The sequence below is a fragment of the Fundulus heteroclitus genome, chromosome 10 (genome assembly GCF_011125445.2).
Source record: "Fundulus heteroclitus isolate FHET01 chromosome 10, MU-UCD_Fhet_4.1, whole genome shotgun sequence".
Taxonomy (NCBI): domain Eukaryota; kingdom Metazoa; phylum Chordata; class Actinopteri; order Cyprinodontiformes; family Fundulidae; genus Fundulus; species Fundulus heteroclitus.
In genome coordinates this window covers 11,423,218-11,444,713 of record NC_046370.1, presented here as the reverse complement: position 1 = coordinate 11,444,713, position 21,496 = coordinate 11,423,218, and the positions used below count along the sequence as shown (strand labels likewise).

The following is a 21,496-nucleotide window of genomic DNA, read 5'->3' as shown; positions in this document are numbered from 1 at the left end:
TGATGCACACGGCAATCAGCTGTGATTAAAAGGTTTATGGTGCCATGAAGATTAGCCTTCTAATATTCTGAGACCCAACAAAGCAGGTTTATAATTGTGACAAGGATCCAAGCAGTTTCACTCTATAAAACTTAGTCATAAATTTATTAAATGACTTTGAGAGAAAGGAGATTTAATTTTTTCGTCCTCATCTCCCAAATCCCTTTTTCTTTGCTCCTTTTTCCCAGTATTTTTTTTTTTTATAAATATTGAAAAGACAAAATGTTAAAGGTTTATCCAGATGGATTTTCTTTTAATTGCTTTATGTTTAATATTAAAGCACTGGGCACTATTTCATTAAATGTTTGACATGAACTTTGCCACAAACTCCAAGTGCAGAAGGTGAGCTCCCTTAGTCGAACGTGCAAGGAGTTCTGCCTAAACCAGACTGTTCCCTCATTAGTAAGCCATTCACTTCACATATTTTCCTGGAAAGGAAGGCAGTCTTTTCTCATTGCAACAGCTGATATGCCTGTAATTTTAGGCAGCTAGAATGTAACTTTGAGCAACTCTGACATTTGCTTCAGACAGAAAGCTGCCAACTGAAAAAAAAAGACTGCTACTTTTTCTCTCAATATTTGCAAAACAGACAGACCAACTAGCCTGCCAGTTCAAACTACTCTGTAATTAGCCACTTTTTATCTACTTCCATCATCAGGTCTGATTTTAAATATGTCCAAGACCTGTGGTTAAATAGCTGTAAAATCGAGTAACAAATTTTACCGCTTGTAGATTTAATTTGCAAACACTGTTTTCAAAGTGGAGTTTGCAACTTAATTATGATAGTACTGCTAATAATTATACACACGTGTGTGTGTGTGTGTACATATTAATGTTACAATATCAATATAAAAATATGATATCATGGCGAATTATAACACTTCAATCTAGAGATCAAGATATTGTCTAAAGGATGTCTCCTATACTTTCTGCATGGACAAATGTATTGGAATTTGACTTAAAAAATGCATAAATTGTAAAACATGGAAGATTTTATAATATGGGTATTTTTCGACTCAGACTCTCTGGGTGATCAGGAGCAATCTTATAGTTTTCAGCTTTTAAACTATAGGATAAAATAAAGACTGTTGTGGTCTCTATTTATATGTATGTATATGTTTTAACCAAAAATATAATAATAATTTATATAAATATATATATATATATATATATATATATATATATATATATATATATATATATATATATATATATACATGTATGTGTATATATGTATGTATATGTATAATTCTGTCTTTTTGTTTATTTTCATCAAACACACAAAACTGTATATTTTATGTATTTGTATATATTTTTATTCCGCTTAAAGCAAAGAAATCATGAGCTTTTCCTTTGTGTAAATATAAAGGTCTAGCATCTTGTTGCAGTACATTGACTCATCCCAGTGATGTTTGAGTCATTGAAGGTTCCTATAGTATCTGTAGGGGAATATTGCTCAGCGTAAATCCTCCTAACAAATATGAAAAAAGGTCTGTACACAATTTCAGTTCGCATTCAGGCTCGCATAACACCACACAAAACGATTTAAAATATGTTCTCAGATAGGTTGGTCTTAATATTAGATCAAATGTTGGAAATAAAGCTAATCTAATTTAATTAAATGGTGTGATAATGAAGGTTTTTGACCTTGCATTATCTCTCTGCAGAGCCAGATATGCCAGCTATTCAGCAATAGTATGCAAATGGGTCACAATGATTATCTGTGATGCTTGCTGAACTCAATTAGCAAGTATGATTGGCTGATAACTTTTCATTAGCATAAAGCTTAGGTGCTGATCATCTGACAGCTCAAGGCTTTGTACCATGACCACAGAAAGTCATCTTATTTAAATAATCTAAAAAATGGGTGTAAAATCAAGTCGTCTGTCCTGTGCGAGAATGTAAACATACACTCACCCATCAGTCAGCAGTAATGGGAGGATTTTCCTGTCACTGACAGCCTGAGCAAGCATATTTATCATAATGATGGCCTATGTATGCTGATTCAAAATGACTCCAGTTGTGTAGGAGGTGCTGTGTTGCTTTTGCTTAGGCCAATTAGATAAGTTAAAGTTATGTTTTTGTCTGTCTAAGCAGAAGTTAATGAAGTCGGGTGTTTTGTTGAGACGCTTAGAGATACCTTCATCTCCTGAAGCCGAGAACCGGCAAGAAAAAAACAGGCTACCAAGCAGAGTGACACATTTGGGTCTTTCTTCCCAACCTTTTTCTTATGCTAATTACTTTTATTGCTGTAGCTTTATTTTTTTTCTGGTATTAATGTATTCCTTGGTAAAAGGCGTGGGCTAAAGTGAGGTTTTGACACAGTAGTGACTTTAAGTGTATCACATGACCTAAGGGCTTTCATTTCAAAACATAAATGCAGCAGCTGTTAGTATAGCTTCTAAATTATTGCTACCTTGAGCAAAAATGTATAATATATTTATAACTTAGACCAGGTATCACCAACCTTTTAGAAGTTGAGAGCTACTTCATTGCTACTGTGTCATACAGAGGGCTACCTGTGCTAACCTTTGAACTAGAACAGTCAGAGCTCACCTTAACTTTATATAATATAAATATATTTTAATGCATTTATCATTTTAAATTGATGTTAATACAAGTATGATTAAAAAGCAGCTAAATAAAATAAAATTTTAGATGGTTGGGCTATGTTTTGAACAGGCTTGAGGGCACCACCTGTGGTTCTTGGGGGCTACTTGGTGCCTGTGTGCACCATGTCGGTGACACATGACTTAGACTATTAAATTGAGGCCGTCGATATCATACTTTTGCATCAGAATATGCATTTTTATGTACTTATCAACCTGATTTGTACTATAATTAAAGAACATTTTTAATTTCAATGTCCAAAATCTTAAAATGAGGTTAAAAAATGTGCAAGAAAGAAACAAAGAAATAGAAATAAAACAAAATACAAGTGAGCATAGGGCATCATATAAGGAAGGTGAAGGCCCACCTTATCCCATTATTCATTGCAGGTTGAAGAGAATTGTTTAAACCGAAACAGCAACATATTATAACATATCGCCTAATTTTAATTTTTGCATGGTTGTGCTCGAACATATCTGCTGCTGCTGCTGCACCATCTTGCCTTGCTGGCTTTCAGTTGACCGGACGATTGAGGCTCATTATGCCAATCAAGAATACCTGTCTCCCGGACCATTGTCTTCAAACTCCTGCTGGAAGTTGAAAGAAGAAATAATTCACTCATCTAATGAGAGTGTTTTGTTAGGTCATTATTATTATTATTATTTACATAAACATGGATTTAAACTTTCAGAAAGTTATAGAGTTAGTGTTTAAGTTGTACAAAGTTTTACTAATAAATTACACAGTTAGTATTTGTCATCAACGGAAATTAGTTAGTGGGATATTTCTGTATCAACATAAAATTACTTTGAACTTTTGGCTGATTAATGAATGCGAATAAAATCAAAAGATGACAAAACATTTTAAACAAAAGATGTGTGAGCCATCCTGAATATTTAAAGGGAAAAATTAAAACCCGTGTACAGTTGTTTACAGTGGAGACAGCAGGATTACATTTCAGGCTCCATTGGTTGAGCTTCACGCTGTCTCGGTTCCTAGGCAACAGTAATAATGCTGAGGTAAGAGCAGGGGCAGCCAGTGAAGGCTAGACAGTCCCAATTCACAAGCTGATCTCTTCTGGTCTTCACTTTTTCGCAGCCGACGAAGGACCTGGTCTACATGGGCTGGGTCCATCGAAGTATGCAGCCCCAAAATTTGGACACACCAATTGTGTGTTGACTCTACATTTGGAATGCCAAACTCGGGTATCAGTGCCTATAAAATTGTCCGACCTAGACTGAAGTAGTGATTAAAAAAATCTCTTGCTAAAATGTTAGTGTATAGAATTAAAGGGACAGTGTGTAACTAATTTTGCTTTTAATTAGCAAAAATGTATTTGCCCTATCAATACACATTCTGGCAAAGTCTAATAACATCAAATCAAAAATGAAAGCGTTCTTATAACTTAGAATTAGTTGTTTATAAATACATGGGTGCCGGGGCACCCTCTGGGAGGCACCATGTTGCGTCGCCATTTCTGATTTCAGTAACCGAAAGGTGACAAACTTGTCAGCCATACACCTTTTCCCTATCTGTCTCCTATGTGAAGACGTGTTGTTGTTGGAGGAAGCGTGTAAAACAAGCAAAAACTGTAGATCATTCTTTTTGCCATTTTCAATTAAAATGGAGGACAATCCATACTCTTTGCCTAGTGAGAGGGAAGAAGTAATCAAGAAAAGAAAAAGAAGTAATAGCCAGGAGAAAACTGGAGTCTGTATCGGCACAGCTATTATTACCAGCTGGAAATAAATCATGAGGGAGCGGGTATTAAAAACGGAGGCAGGGATTGCAGACTTTCTGCTGGACAGGTAAGTTTATTGAATTAACTTAATTCAATATAACAGTGAAGTTTATTTTGGCATTATGTTAGGGCATGTTAGTGAGGAATTTAAAAGTGCTCTGTGGTTAACCCAGTCTGCCTCTAATCGCAGCAGCTCTCATCGCAGCAGGGAATGACAGAAGATCAGACAAATAATATAAAACAAAAAGGTTATGGCAGCATTTGGACTTGATCTTATAATTTCTGTTCCAGTAGTGTTACTCCGATGAGAGTGGACATCAGTATTGTTATTAATACCAGCAACCATCCCCAACATTTCTTTTCTAAGGTAGCAGTGTAGTAATTGAGTTAGTGTCTAGTCTCTCCACATAGCCTGTCTGTGTTTTACTCGTGAGGGTTTAACCACACTACAATAGTACTTGGAAAATGTTATTCCAAGTACCATATCTGTCACTCAAAAGTATGTTGAAAGCTAGTTACCCCACAACATATTGTTTGGCACCCATAATTGACCCAACGCTTTTACTCACTGTGCCTCTCTTTCTGTATGGCCTTCAAGCCATAGAAAAAGAAGCACATTGGAGAAGAGTAATGGAATCAAAAACTAATTTAATTCCTATGCAGTAGCGTTGGGATTTTATCCCATTTGTATTTTTATATATTCTCATTTGTATTTTGGCATGTTGTATTGGAACCTCTTTGCAAACAGAATCCCACCAAGAACAATAAAACGATTGATTGATTGATTGATTGATACATGTTAGAAAATGAGACAGTTGTGAAATGGGAGAGCAAATTAGAATAAAAATCCCACTTCAGTTTTAATGTCCCTAATTTTGCCTCATTCATCTATTGATTAATTCCTTCATTCATTTAAATAATATCAGGCACTGAGTTATCTGTTCCAGTAGTAAACCTGCTTTGTGCTCTCCTAACTCCCGCATTGTTGACCTTTTTATTGAAGTACTTCAAAAAGTATGTGTGACACTTTAGTAGTATCCGAGCCACGGACATTTTTTTTTTTCCTTTTGCCAAATATTTTTCAGTCAATGTTCCTTTTTCTAATAAAAATATGTGCAACAACAAATTCAGACGGCATTCACCCAGTGTTGAAATCATAAATTAGCTAAATGAAAAATAACTACTAAGACAGTAGAAATAAGAATAACGACTCCTTAAAAGACTTGTGCCTATATAACCAATTGCTTGGTACAGTTTCGCCTTTAGATTTGAGACAGTTGAGCCTTTGGGTCACCTTGATCTAATTCTAAAGGACATCAGATAACCAAATCTACATGAATGGTCCAATGTCTTGATGAATTTGTTTGTCAGTGCTGTAGATTGTCATGCAGTGGCTTTAAAAGAGTCGAATTTATTGTAATAAATCCAATTCTCTTACTCAGAATAGAACAAAAGATATTATCAAAACTGACACAAGATCATTGAGCATGGGTAGATGGGGTATGGGAATGAGACATTTTTATGCTTTTGAAAGCATTTCTTCTTGAAACCACTGTATACCCTGAAAAAGCTCACCACTACTTGGTGTTTTAAAAAAGCCATTTGTAACTTATTTCTCATCCTTACTCACTTCTTATCTTGGCTGTTTTCTTTTATCGGTGGGATAACAAACATTTTAGGTTTTGTGGGGCAAATATCACCTGGGAGTTGAATTTATTAAAAAAAATGCACCTTAGTACCTCAGTATACAGCATAATATAAGCTTAATGTTCATCATGCTGACAGTGTGCAGTCACACTCACATTGCTGTTCCTGCACACGGACGTCCCCTTAATGTCGTTACACTGTGCATTATTCCTTTTTATCTTGAATATATTCTGAGGTTTTACTAGTATCCTATTTCCGTAGGGACTACAGTTTTAAAATTTCCACACTCTTAGACCCACATTAAAAATTATATATTGAAAGGTTTAAGACGGGGGACCTGAATTCGTTTAATCTTGTTAGAAATGGCCCTACAGGAGTGTCTGTGCAAAGCTTACCACGAGGGATAGTATATTCTATTTTCATCCACCTCATTAAGTTTTTCACTGTAATTAATGGCAGGATGTGCTCACAGAGGAGCTGTCCTGTCTGTTAAAGCACATAATATGTCTGCGCACAGACGGGCTGACTGACCACTGGTTTCAGATAGGCTTTTGCCCAGCATAGTTTATATTAGAATCTGAGCAACAGCACTGGAGAGAGACACTTTTAAATGTATTTGTGGGGAGACCTCAACAATTTGCATACAGATGATGAAGATTAGTTGTGTAGAGAGGATGGGAAATTTCATCAGGCCAAATCATCATGCAGTTAAGAGTGAAACCATGAGGGCTGGCTTCTTCCTAAAAGGCGAGATCAAAAGGAAAAAAAAGTTGATTACAGTAGACTTTTGCATGTTGAGTCATATTTTGCCAGAAGCTGCGAGAAGCATTGATCTAGTTTTTATCCTCACTGTGTGACCCAGAAGTTGAAGCTGCATGCGGTGTAATGAGAAATTACATGTACTGATGATTTGAGATAATCACTAATAATAAGACCATCTAAGAATAATGCATTTTCCTTCTAATTTCTGAGTGCTGTACTATTAAGTGTTCCAATAATGCAAATTTGCAGCCCCAAATTCTAAAATGAATTTTATCCGTGCTTTACAATTTTTTTTAAAAGTTACATTGATAAGGAAATGGAAAAAAAAAATTAAAAATCTTTTTTGGGAGTAGATTTTAAAAAGGCTTTTAAAATAAGTTTGTGTTAAAATACCATAATCGCTAAATTTTATGAATAAATTCCTGTAGGAAATGGATGTGGTGCAGCAGATGGGTTAATTCATGGCTGGGCAGCTGGTCAACGTCTGTTTCTCCCCAGAAGGGTGAAAAGCATCGGGTTTGGTGGAGAGCTGTTTGGCTGGTTGCTCTCCTGCAAGCTGTTGGTTTGTTGCCGTTTCCCCATGGAGGGTGTGTTGCATGTCGGGTGTTGATGGCGGTTGTGGATGTGGTCTGATGAGGATAGAGTGTTGAGACTGCAGGGTGGGTGTCGAGCCTTGTCTGGCGACTTCTTTGTATAATTGTGAGGACCTTCACGCTGCTCTCCTTTAGCTGCTGTTTAATGGGTATCATCTCAATGTTTTTTGGGGTGGGGACGGTCCGAGTGACGTGCAGCTTTTTCGGGGTTGAGTAATTTGCTGTGACCTAGTTTTGGACCATTGTGTCCATGGGTGCCCAATCAGGCTGGTTCTGGCAATCTGACCAAGGCTATGGTTACAGACAGAGCATTAGTTGAACGCAGGTGGCGTGGTGTCATGGTCCAAGCGCTTGCAAGTTCTTGCCCTTGTCTGCTCTGCTGTGTCTGTGTTCATGCAGCGCTGCAGCAGTCTATGTCCACATATACAAGCAGGGGGGGGCTGCCCCTGTGCTTGGTGGAATTCACTTGGTTCTCCCATCTCTTTTTCTTCCCTGTCTGGTGTCTTCCTTTTCTTTTTATAATTGTTTTGTCTTGTTTAATTTGTTGCCAGATTTGGTCTGTTGTGCCTTTTATTTCAATAGTGTCAATTTTGCTACTGGAGAACTAAATCACTTTTCCGCTGTTGTAGAACAAATCTGCCGCCGATGTTGAAAAGCAACCAAACCCACGGTGGGTCTGTTTACCCAAGCTGCCAAATATAAAGAGAAAAAAATAATTTGTCAACCTAAAGCAGCCATCACAAATCTTTGTCATTTTTTTTCAGCATATAAGGATATGAAGTTTCTAAATGAAACCTTTTCAGGGCTTCAAGAACATTGACAGTGTATAAATAAAACTCAGTGACAGGTTTTCAAAAGTTAAGTACACCTTAACATCTCTCTGACCTTGAGTAATTAATGAAGTGTTTGTTGTTGTTTTTTTAACGTGCATTATATGCAAAAACTAAGAACTTTAATAGAACCGTCACAGTCTGTCTTGAGTAATGATCCATGGACAGAGAAAAGCAAAGTAGAGAGCTCTTTGAGAATGCAGTGCATCAGTCACAGTATGTAAATGATGAGCGGAGGGCTCTGCTGTGAAGTGGAGCCAATACAGCCGTGCCTTACTGTGCAATATTACTGACGGCTGCTATGTGCGCTGGCTTTTACTACATTTCAGCTTCAATGGACGACTCATTTTAAAAATATCAACTTCTCTGATACACAATATGTACTATAGACGTTTTCCATAAGCTCCATGAAGATTTGCTTGATTCACTCTTTTTGCTCTCTTGCTTGGAGGTCCTTCTAAAGATAACTGTATAGATTCTCCGATATTATTTTTCAATGAAATGTCCAGGTATACTTGTGTATTTTTTTCTGGACTCCACCATCTTATCGAATGTGGTCGCTCCTGAACAGTCATCAAACTGTTTGAAGAAGGAAGAGATTTTAAATAACAAATGAAGCATTCTGTGTTGATTATCTTCCCATCTTTTTTTTTTAAACTGAAGATGCTCCAGTCTAGTTTTTCAGGGTTCCAATCAGATTCCAGGATCTGATTTTAAAAATTTGATATTTAAAATATTTACCAAAATGTTCCAATCCTATTCAAATGTGTAGGCCAAGTAAAATAGTTGTATAAGCTGATATGAATAAACCACACAGCTGCTGTCAGTTATACAAAATCTGTAGCTTAATTCATATTCAGAAGATTGACATATGAAACATTTTTTGCATCTTAGATCAGGATTTAGAATTGCTTACACAGCAACAGACTCCTTAAAGGTGCGTAGTTCAAGTTTTTAAGTCAAATATTATTTACTTTTCTTCCCATACATGTTCTTACAATTGCCCAACGAGTAAAATTAGTTATCTTCTATTAACCACATTTGCCTCTATAGGCTGGATATTCAGTTCATGAGAGAGCGATTCTAACTGAAACCTCTGGGCGTGCTCCTGGGTGTGACACGCTGAGCTCTCTAGGTGACCTGGCTACTTTGTTGAGTCTTCGCCATAATCTGTGTATTAGTAAGAGAACACGGGAGAACTTCAACATTTATAACTTTCTGACCTCAGAAGGCATTGTCCCTTTAAACAACAGACCTGTGCAGTCGCAGCTGCAGATGCTTTTCCCATACTTGTGCACTACACTGGTGTCATTTCAACTTGCCCAGAGGGCACAAACCTCTGCAGAAATCCTTAAACTTATGCTATACTCTTTTAACTTAATTCTGATGTTTCCAAATGTCTGCTAAAACGTTCAAATCCATGCTGTTCCACAACAGATGCTGAGAGCTAAAATGGGTAAAACGGAACAACTTTACTGTTTTAAACCTTCCTGTTATCTCTGATCAGGCTCTCATTCTCATCCTTGATTAGGGAACTACAGGCATGTCATGGAAAATAAAGATTGTTTTAAAGCTAGGGTCGGCCATTATTTTCCCGAAGATTCCTCAAGTCCCTTTTTGAATAATTGCGAATGCGGAAGAAAGGCTTACCTTGCTCTTAAAAAGACAGATCCACTCTGGTCTTATTAGTTTCTACTGAGACCTACCTCTTCTTCTCATAAACATGCGACTCTCAGCCATGTTTAAAGTCTACAATGTGAGCAGTGGAGCTACATTTAATGGCTTACCGCGAAGCTAACCGGATACAGAAACTAGAAGTGCGCATGCGCAGCCAGCAAGCGTAAACTAACAAGGAACGAGTACAGACACTGGCGTTACGTGAGCACGTCAGAATGATTGGCATGTGGGAGAACCAATAGATGTGGCAATTCCCCAGGAACTTGTGGGGCATAGGGCAATGACAGCAGGAATAAAACTCTGTCAAATCCATGCCCTTCAGACTGAGGAGCATGGATTGGCTAGAGTTTTTACAGACCTGCAGCTCCCACAGAAAATTATCCTTTTACCTCCTTTTTTTTTGAATACATAATCTATTCACTACCTTCAGGATGAAAGGACTATTTTATCCAGTATTACAAAAAGTCTTTCTGAACAGGATTACCAACTATAGCTTTAAATAACTTCTTAAATTTCTGTGCTTCCATTTTAACCACTCACTGACATTCTTCTTTACTCACTATCATCTTTATTGCCAAATAGTGTGCAGGTAACTGAAAACTCAATATGCTACAGCAAGGTTGCACTATTTTATCATTCTGAATGGAACATGCTAGCTTTAAAATGATGGCAGTCTTTTATAAATCTTACAGTGAGTGGTCAGTTACTAATTCAAAATAATCATGGTACATTTTTATTTGAAATAGTAATAAACTCTTAACTAACTACAGAGCTGATTACACTCCCACACACACAAGTTTTATGCTGCATCAGGTCTATCTATAGATATGTAAAGATCAATCAAAATGGCTCCCTAAGACTTCTGGATAATAACATTAAATTAGAAAATTATTTAAAAATCCAACAAATGTCTGTGTATTAGTCATTTTTCACAGGTATTAAATTGGACACAGCTGTTGTCCATTTTTAAAAGAACTTGTGAAAAAAAGTAAGCTATAATATTTCTTATAAAGAAGTAAATTCGAAATGTTGTTCCTATTTACATATGAACCGCTATTCGATGACCTGGACGGTTTAACTATTTCAGATTTTTTTTTTTTAACTGTTTCATTATCTATGTAAATAGTTGGAGAAATGCTTTCTGCTGCATCTTCAAGTAAGAGCTTTACAAATTGGTGACTAGAAACTGGCCGAAAAATCCCTGATTGGTTCATTGCTATAGAAAACATGTTGAGCTGCATGGCTGTTCAACAGTATTGACTAAAATGCTTGATCATATTCAGAAAGTTGCTCTAGGTTTCCAGTAAATCACACAAACGTGATTTACTGAAAGCCACTTTAAAAAAAAAAAAAAAAAAGTGTGTTTTTGGCAAAACAAAACTGAGCTTTGAAACAAATGTAAAGAGTTAGCCAGTTTGCTTGATATCTGGGAATATGTGATATTGTTCTTTGTGTTTCATGCCTAAAGAAGTCTTTAATGAATAATAAAAGGGTTTATAATTTTTCAGACCTCAATCATCAAATAATCAGAAGATGCTTATATAAGAATAGGTCAGCAATTAGCTGCCCGTACTGAGCACCAATTCCTTCTAAGCTCATACTGTAGGTGCAAAGGAAGGAAATACATTTAAGCATTAGTCCAGAATTGGACCTATAAACTATATTGGCATGTTCACAGCTGCAGAAAATTGAGTACGGTCTGCTGAGGGGGAGCCTGTGTCGGTGCAGACAGGATAGTGGTAATAGGCTGTCTGAGTGCTTGAAAGATGCAGAAAGCTGGAGGAATGGAGTTCTAATGGAATATCCAAAGGTGTTCAATGACAGTTAACCTTTCCGGCTAATGATTGGGGTCACAGGGAATGTGTATCACACCCTCAGATAGCGTTTAGTCAGCAATGGAGATATATATGGGTGATGAATATTGTATGGCCTGAAAATACGGCGGCCCAACAGCTCTGCTGCCAAGCCAGTGCTGTTATTCCTGTTCAAGGTCAGTTTTTTGGGGCAGTGGGAAACCCCTGCCCTGGATCCAGAGCATTACACGTTTGACCTTCCATTAAGCTCAAAGACCCCTAATCCCACACACCTGGGGCAGAGTGTAAGAGATTTGGAGATAATGCACGTGAAACAGCCCATTCGCATCATTATGTGATCCTGTTTTTAATGAGGTTTTAGTGTGGGTGAGGATGAGGCTCTCTTGAAGCTATCCCTGCAGCAGATGTCTGCTCACCTGCCAGTGTTGGTTACTCAAGTGTTGCATCTTAATGCCGCTTTAATGCCTGCTCATGAAACTCTGATGCAATCCACTCTAGGGACATCACAACTGTCCTTCTTTCACCTTTGTGATTTTCAGCACGTTCTGATGCATTGCCATTTGCTCTATTCAACAATCAGGTTTTACGTTTATGTACAGTGAATTGCAGAAGTACTCATACCCGTACCTCACTGGCCTTTTTCTCATTTGGATAGCAAGCTGCGTCGCATGTTGTTTGGATTTCATTTGAACACCACAACGTACCACATAATTGTGAAGAGATTGAAGAAGGATACTGAGTAATATATTTTTCTTTCCAAAGGAAAAAATCTGAAAACTGTGGCATCCTTATATATTCAGCAACCTTCAGTAAATATTTGGTTGAACCTTTTTTATAGTAAAAAAAAAGGAAGAAAAAGCTAAACGATCATGGATCTTTGAATTAAATCTTTTCGGATTAATAAAACTTTTTTTTTTTTTAATAAAGTTTGACACTGACACACACCCTAATGTACAGCAGGTTTTTCCAGGAAATTAAGTTAAATCAACCAGAGGCACAGGATCTCTGTGAATGGCTTTAATAATTTGCCTCTAAAAGCTTCATGCCACTTAAGTTATTAACATTTAATTCAGCAGCGTCAGAGCGGATTAACCTATCAACCAATGTTCAGCGGTAGATGTACTAAGTACATCTTGATTCTAGTGTTCCTGCAGTCTTTTATACCTCCTGGTCAGAGAAACGCAGATCTGCTGTGGAGATTTGACTTTTTTTTCTTTCCCTTTTTTTTTTGGCTTATAAGGGCGAATGTACAAAGGTAGTGTGATTTTTTTTCTTTTGCTATCTGTTTAACACCAGATTATATTGCAGTCCTTCCACTGAACCCCATTTTAAAAACCTTTGCAAGTTTTCTAAACTGCAGCTCTTGCAGATTTTTTTTAAAGGGCAAGCGCTACCTTTGAATTATGGATATGCACACCAATGCATAACATTTCTATCCAGGAAAAAGGTAGTAATGACAAAGTCTCAAGCTTCAGTTTGAGTCCATAAAGTGGATAATTTACACACTGAGTTATCGATTTATATTGCTTTTCAATGAAAAGCCCAGTTGTATGCATGCATTTTTTTTTTAAACTCCATCGTCTTTTCCAGCTTTGGTCACTGCTGTATCCAGAAAAGCCAACGTATCAAACAATGAGTGTTGAACTGGAAGCATTAAAATTACAATCCTCAGTCTTTTGCATCAGGAATTAAAATTAAAACCAGAGGGAAGGTCTTTAAACCAACAAAGGACTGTGTTTGACTGTTTGTCTTCCCGCCTTTCTTTTTAAACCAGAGATGTTCCATTCCAGTTTTTCATGGTTCCAATCAGAATTTAAATATCTGATGGTACAAATATTTCGCAATCCTACTTAAATGATTAGTCTGAATGGAAAAAAGTTGTCAGTTAATATAAATTAACCACATAGCCATTGTCTGCTGTATCTGTGCAGTTTTGCCCATATCTACTGTTAGATATTTATTCACAAGATTCCACAGGAAACCTTCTATCCATTTTTGTGCCAGCTAACCTGACAAGCCAGATTGATTATGTGCAGCACTGTAGGTTCTGCTCATAATCAATCTGGGCCTGCTTCCGGCAAATCTGTTCGGGGAAAGGAGGAACATTCAGTAGAACCTACCCAGCGACCCCCATGTGCCTGCCTACCAAAGTTGGTTTAAGCCAATCACGGGATTAAATGAAAATGTAATGTTAGATATTATATTAAACTACAGGTTGCCGGAGCTGCAGCAGGCGTCATGAGCAAACACAACAAATTTACGCTGGTCAAGGCACTTTTTCCTGTTCTCCTTTCAAAGTAAAAAAATGGATTCTGACAAAACAGGTGTGGTAGCAGCAGCTACGCATGCGCCCTCCTGCGCTGTCATGTTTATGTTTGTTCAGCTGTGGGTTTGGCAGCTCTTGCTTTTTTCACAGCTGGTATGTCCCATCTTAAACCGCAATACTGCAACGTGATTGGTCCAAATCATTTTTGGTTCAGGCCCAAACGATTGAGACGGGTGCAGGAAAAGATTGATTCTCGTTTTTGCAAACACAAATACCACTAGAATTCCACTTGCAGGCAAGGTTAAGATACAACCTGTTGTGCCTTTCTTTCTATTAAGGTAATCTTGCAACAGGAAGAGCATCTAATTTTTCCACTAGGGTTGTGTTCTTGTAGGGTTTAGGTAAATGTAATTTCTGCTTTGGTTCTGACCAGCAATGCCACTCTAACATGCACAGGCATCAGCTCTTGTGTTAGCCAGTCATGCAGTGGTTGTGCAGGTCTCACTGTTCTCCACATAAGCGGGCCATGTTATACTAATGAGGGTTTACTTGCACTGTAGTTACGAAGATGTTAAAAAAACTTTATTTTAAGAATGCCTTATGTCAGACCCCTCAAACGTCATTGGTTTTTATTGCCAAATAGTGTGCAGGTAACTGAAAACTCAATATGCTACAGCATGGTCCTATCTAGGGACTTTATAAGTTCTCAAAAGGAAGGTAATATACTGGTATAGATTCATGAAGTTGAAGGCAACATGAGTTCTCTTGTTTCTTTAAAGATTGCTCAACACTTATCTGGATAATTCAACTACCCTTCTACTAAAGCATGTAGGAAGGCAAGTAAACCTAAAATGGTGACATACAATCAGACAGCAATTGCAATCATTCTCATTGTAATTAGGCTCAAACCAAGAATAAATATGTTGCAGCTTAAGCTAAATACGGTATGAATTCATCCTGGAGATAGTGGAGATAGGGGTAATAAAATCTTTTGCCATTGGCAGACATTTTGGATTGATGGAGAACAAAAGGTAAAAACAGCTGTAAAACAGGACATTTTCTTCCATATGCCCACGAACAACACCCATGGTCTCCATGGTCTCCTTGTTGGTCTTACTGTTACTTGCCATTCAAGCTGTCTTTAATATGAAAACAATCTATACACTATGCAGTCATGAACAAAAACAGGCTTCAAGATGATGCAGTTACCAATGCTGTCATCATAGCTAGCTAATACATATATTTCAGGATTCAAAAAGTCATTTTTGTGTCAGAAAAATGTTTAAATAACTTACCTTGAAAATAATGTAAAGGCTGGTTGTGAATTATTTGTTTAATGCCTTCAAGTTTCTTAGGTTCATGCTCCCACCAATGTGTGATATTTAGACTTATTAACTTGTAATATGTAGGCTTCTGTTTACAAAAAGAAAATGTTTCAGTGTCTTATCGAACAACTCAAACTTGAGCTTTAATTAATCAAAACATCAAGCATTGGAAAGCAGCAAAAATATGTAGAATGCATTTATATATATATATATATATATATATATATATATATATATATATATATATATATATATATATATATATATATATAATATGTATGTGTGGGTGTGCATTCTTTTTTTCTTCGCAGAATTGCAAAACACATCTAAAATACATAAAAAGGTAAAAATATATATATATTCAATCGATTTCAAGAAAAGTCAAAGCCAAACTTTTTAGTACACTGCATCAGAAAACCTCATCCCTTAAAAACTATTTTCATTCAATGCAGTTGCATCCAAAAAATGTAAACCTAAACAGTAAAAAGGAAGCCATAAATCAACTCTGTGCAGAAGTGCTGCCAGTTTAACTGGGCACAAGCTCATCACACATGGACAGAAAGACGGATGAGGTCTGTTGTTTGGCTAGTTTAGCGGTTTATTATACATTTTACAGCTTTTTCTGTGCATCCATGTCCAAAAAAATCATGGATTAATTTGACAAAAAATATGCCAACCACCATTTTTTAAAACCTCTTTCAGTGGGATCAATAATTCACTTTATTATGGATGTTTCTCATGGTCTTTAAAAACAGCTGTAAGGTGGGGTTGTGAATGTTGCTGCATCAGGCACCATTTATTAATGCAACATTAAGTGTTACATGGCAGAAATCCTTCTGAAGGCAATTATTTGTTGTATCTATATGACGTGGGGTTTAGTAAGATTTGTTTGTTAAGCTGTTGTCATATTGTCTATCTTGTGACCACGAATAGGCCAGTATGAGATTCTCACTAGATGACAGACTTGAGTGAAAATACAATGGTTTAAGGGACATAGCAGTCTTTCCAGGGACATTTAAACATAGATGTATATGTAATATATTTGCTTTGATTTAATACAGAAAAGCAACAATTCAACAAAACTTTAACCAATAGTCTATTGCAGTTATGTTATCTAGAACAATTGCTCTTTTGATTCTGAAATGTAGACGTGCATAGTAGTGACTACTTTAGTCTTACTATTGAATACTCCACCTTTTGTCACCTTTTGTCACTCAAAACAGATGCTCCACAGGCATGCCGGTTGTGGCAATTTACTGTGTGTGTATATATATATGTGTGTGTATATATATATATATATGTATATATGTATCTAAATATGTATGTATATATGTATGTATATGTATGTGTATATATATGTATATGTATGTGTGTGTGTGCATGTGCGTTGTAGTTATTCGGTTTCTACACCATGACTGGCCATGATTTTTGTAACGAGAAATATTTCCACACAGCACAATTTGTCTTTCTTCTAAACATGAGACAAGCGTAGTAGCATTTTTAGCCATCTGATCGACGTGGAGCAGCAACTGGTGAAGAAGGGGAAAGTGCTGCACTACTCTATTCATATAGCTGGAGAAATGTCCAGTCACTCCTCCACTTTCTCAGATATCTTAGTAAAAGCTCTTTAAACCTCAGAGAGATGAACATTTCTTGTGGGTTAGAAACTAGCTTGTACCTACTGTACTTGCTGCGTGTGTTGCCTCTTGGAGATATTTTGTGAAACCTCAATTCCTTTCACTTATGTGTAGTATGTGTAACATTTATGTTGCATTTATGAGAAAGTAAAATGTACAATGTTTCAGTGCCTAATGATTATCTGACCATCTAAGATGAAAGGTTTGATGCTCCAGATGCATACAGTGGGTGCCCTCTCCCTATTAGTTCAATATATACTAAAACAGAGCCTACCCTACCACCAAGTCAGCCATTTAAAGTGTCCATCATGCAGAGGGAAGTCAGTCTTCATCTGTGCAGACAAAGCACTGTCATAGTGTAGCATCATATTAGGCAATGTTACTATGGGGTCATTGATGAGACAGAGTTGAAACCAAGTGAGCTCTGTCGCAGCGGCCTCTGTGCGTGGCATATTCGACATCAGATACATAGAAAGTAGATACGGGAACATCATTTATTTAAGGCTGTGAATCTTTTTATTTTGTGGAAAGGGTAGGCAGATACTCAGCATTGTGATGGGCCGCTTCAACTGACACTCGGATCCTGATTGAAAACTGGAATCTTTGTGTCCCAGAGAAAAAAGGATGAAATTAAAGAGATAAGCAAGAACATACTGTCTGGGAAAGTCTCAAGAGAAGAAGAAAAAGGCATACGTAGGATTAAAAAGCGTTACCGGTGGTTGTTTTCACATTTTAAGTTTCCTTTTTGAATGAAACTTTGAGTGAGGTGACACCAAGCCTCGTTGCTGTCACTATAACTAAAAAGATTTACATGTAAGTGGTGAAAATCAGCATTTTTGTTTGCTGTTCTCTGTTTCTTTGTGTTGGATGTTTATAAAAAAAAAAAAAAAAACATTTTCATATCCTCAATGATTTGCATAAAGTGTTAAACACTTTTCCTTGTGTTTCTAGGGTTTTCCTCCGGGCTATTAGCCAGTATGCAGTCGTGCTAAACAAGAAATTTCTGGATCAAACCAACTTTGAGCTACAGGTAAGCATTGCATCGATTTTTATAACCCCTTCTTTTTAAATTACTTTACATCAGCTCCACAAAGCTCCAAATAGTTTTCCCTTTTTTTTTTTTTTTTGTCAAGTCAACCCTGGATGTGACATTTGAAGCACCATAAAAATTGCAGAGAGAGACGGGGGGAGAGAGAACATCAATTACATTATAATGGCCTGCAATTTTTATGTCCGTTGTTGAATATTTAACCTGCTCTTCTTTGAATGGAGCATTTTCATTTTAATACCCGACGCATGAAAGAATGTTGTCAACAGCTAAACTCCTCAGAGCTTTCAAAGCCTTTACGGACTGATTAATGTAGCTTTATTTTAGCGTGACTCACAGCACTTAAAGCTGTCTTTGTGGTTTGCAGAGAAAGGTTAAACCTCACGTGATCAGAACAGAATCAAGGTGTTTTGTCCAGGGTTTCCTACGCAGTCTGGAAAAGTCTGAATTCTAAGTGCTTTCTCAGTCTGGAAAATAATGGAAAAGGAAAACAGGTCTTGCACTTCCAGACTGTACTCCAAGTCCCATTGGGTAAATACATCTGCCCATCCAGCCAAAGTATTTGGGCTTGTAATTAAAAATAAGTAGGGACCCTGTTAACGCCTCAGTTCCTAAACTTCTAGTTCGGATATACAACCATGCTCCTTACATTCACGATATAATTCATCTTAAAGAATTTTTTTATGCATTTTACATTCAAAGAAGAATAAACTTGTATGCTTCCCTGATAGAAAATCTCCTTTGGGTGACATTGGTCTAAATCAACAACCTCTACATCCGCAGGGGCAGCTTCCCAGCAGCAAACTGTAACCATCTCATCTGCAGCTTTTGATTTAATGAAACCATAAAGCTCTGCTGCCCACACTCTCCTGCACCGAATAACATTGTTGTAAAACTGGCGTTGAGCTGTGATTGAAACAGTCTCTTATTCCCTCTCCACCTCTCTCTGCCTTTATCTGGGTTAGCTGTGGAACAACTACTTCCACTTGGCCGTGGCCTTCCTCACTCAGGAGTCGCTGCAGCTGGAGAACTTCTCGAGCGACAAAAGATCCAAGATCTTCCACAAGTGAGTACGGCCTCCACCTTTAATCCACAGGACGTTCCCCTTTTCCCCCCCGACTTCACCTTGGATTCCCTCCTCAACACAATCGCATCAAAGCTTACAGGGATACCAAACAACTGACGGCTTCTGGAAAGGCTGTTCTGGATGTTTTTTCCCCTTCCGTTCATAGCATAGTTGTTTCAGTTTTAAGTTCATAAAGGTTAGAACATTTCTTATTTCTACCCACTCATCTGCTGGTTTTTTTTTTTTTTTCAGCTGGGGACGTATTTATCTCTTTTAGTATTTCTCAGAGAGTATGCTATTGCATTCAGACAGAAATGCTTTCTGGGAAAACGTTGAGCATATTGGCTCTCATCTTCATTTGGAGGGGTTTTTGTCAGCGAACCATACATCACACAGGCTGGTGCTTGACAGTGACGGTCCTTATTGGCCAGTGTTTTATTACTGGCCCTGATCAACTCCCGCCAGAAAATGGAGATAAACCCTCTGGCTAGATGATGGCCAAGACGTTTGCAGGGTAAGAGTGCTCCTCCGCTTTTGACCGTTTCAACTTACAACCAAAAGCATCTATGTATTTTATTATGGATTTAATGTCCTAGACAAAAAGAAGCACATAATTGCAAAGTGGACGGACAATGATGCAGTGAAACCGTGTCCTGCTTCCATGTTATGACAATGATTTGTTTCATTTAGTAATTTCGTGGTAGTTTTGTTCATCGTGTTCTTAGTGTTTGCCAAATCCATAGCTGGGATCTTGAAATGTTCCTGCATTTCTTTAAGCTTTATATCAAGTACTGAACACAGGCAGGCAGAAAGTGATGGTTATAAACACTCTCTGAATACAGATCAAGCTGTTAGGAATAGAAATCTTAGTTCCATCCTTTCTGATTTTGTCATGCAGTGCCTCCTATAAGTTTACACACATGCCTATTAAAATGCCAGTTTTTTTCTGATGAAAAAATGTGATCTTTTAATGTCCACCTTTAATGTGACATATATATTGTGCAATTCAACCAAAAAAAAACAACAAACACCTGTTAGAGATTTGTTTTAACTGATAAAAGGCTTACTTACCTGGGTGGATAAGTGCGCACACCCTGAAACTAAAACTTTTCAAAGGACACCTCTTCACAGGTTTCTTCAGTTTATCTGACAGTTTTTTTATTAGATTTCGTTTTGGACTCTGGCAAGGTCGTTCTAAAACTCATATTTTCTTCAAGCGAAACCATTCCTTTTGTTGATTTAACTGTATGTTTGGGGCCCTTGTCAAATAAAAATAAAATCCCTCTTTCTCTATAACCTTGTAGCTGACACCTATGGATTTTCAGTCATCATCTACTGATATTTGGATTTGCTCCTAATTTCATCCACGTTTTCTAAAACCACAGTTGCATCTGAAGTAAAGTAACCCCATGATGCCGCTTCCGTGTGCCACAAGGGGTGTGGTGTTCTTTTGTCTAAGCACATTATTCGTTTTTGTCCCAAAGTACACTTTTTGTTTGTGGTTCAAAGGGTTGATCAGACCATAACACATCCTTCTGCAAGGATTGAGAAGATTTTAGCCAGCCCTCGTTGTTTTATTTAGAAGAAAGTGCTTCTGTCTTGAAAGCCTACAGCTTAGTGCAGACATTTGGCAAACAAAGAAGGTTGTTGTCACATGTAGAGCATAAGCACCTTAAATCTGCCTACAGGTTGGTTTTCCGACCACGCAATCCCATCTCAGTCCTCCCAAAAAACACAGATGTGGGAAAAGGCGTCTAAAGTCCCGAATTTTAGTGTGATGTAAAAAGGACTAAATGCTGTGAATGGGGGAAAATGCCAGAGAAATCATAATAAGACAGCGGAACTTTATTATTTTGTACTTCTTCCCACCATCTCAATAAACTAGACAATAAACAGAAGGTTGATTTATTTAAATGATCCAGTAAAACAATTAAAATTTACTGTGAATTTTTTAAGCTGTATGCAAACGAAATTTTGTTTTGTACACACGTGCATACAAAATGACAAATAAAGTTGTCTAAGACTAAGTCTAAAACCCAGATGTCATTCAAAATCACTTATTAGCTTATTTTTCTTTACTAACAACCATTTCTGAAAAGCTGAATGTTGGGTTTTCATTAGCTGTACAAATTAGCAAAAGCTTGAAATATAGATCTCTGTGTGTGTGTGTGTGTGTGTGATGAGTTGTAATTGACTGAAATTCGGCCTGTATTTCTGTCACAATAAAGATGCATGACACAAAAGCCTGACTTTTAACAGGAACTTCTAGATATTTGAGAGCCACTGTACATTGACATATTGACGTCTTTATTGAGATTTTGCAGCGCACGCAGGAATACAGCTGAGTAAATGAGCATGCAGCCATGTCATTGTTATGATCTGCTGGAATGAGTGATGCAGAGTGGGAGCATCACATTGTCAGGTTTAGTGAATATCTCACT

General features: G+C 37.3%; 1 protein-coding gene across 5 annotated transcripts in view; it reads left to right on the top strand.

The window, feature by feature from the left end:
- Nucleotides 1–21,496, top strand: part of dock1 (dedicator of cytokinesis 1) — a 303,583-nt gene that overhangs the window by 207,525 nt on the left and 74,562 nt on the right. For all 5 annotated transcript variants that reach the window (XM_036142018.1, XM_036142017.1, XM_036142019.1 and 2 more), the window contains 2 exons: nt 17,893–17,971; nt 18,955–19,055. In XM_036142018.1, the coding sequence (XP_035997911.1) occupies nt 17,893–17,971; nt 18,955–19,055 (180 nt within the window). The remainder of the gene's footprint in view (nt 1–17,892; nt 17,972–18,954; nt 19,056–21,496) is intronic.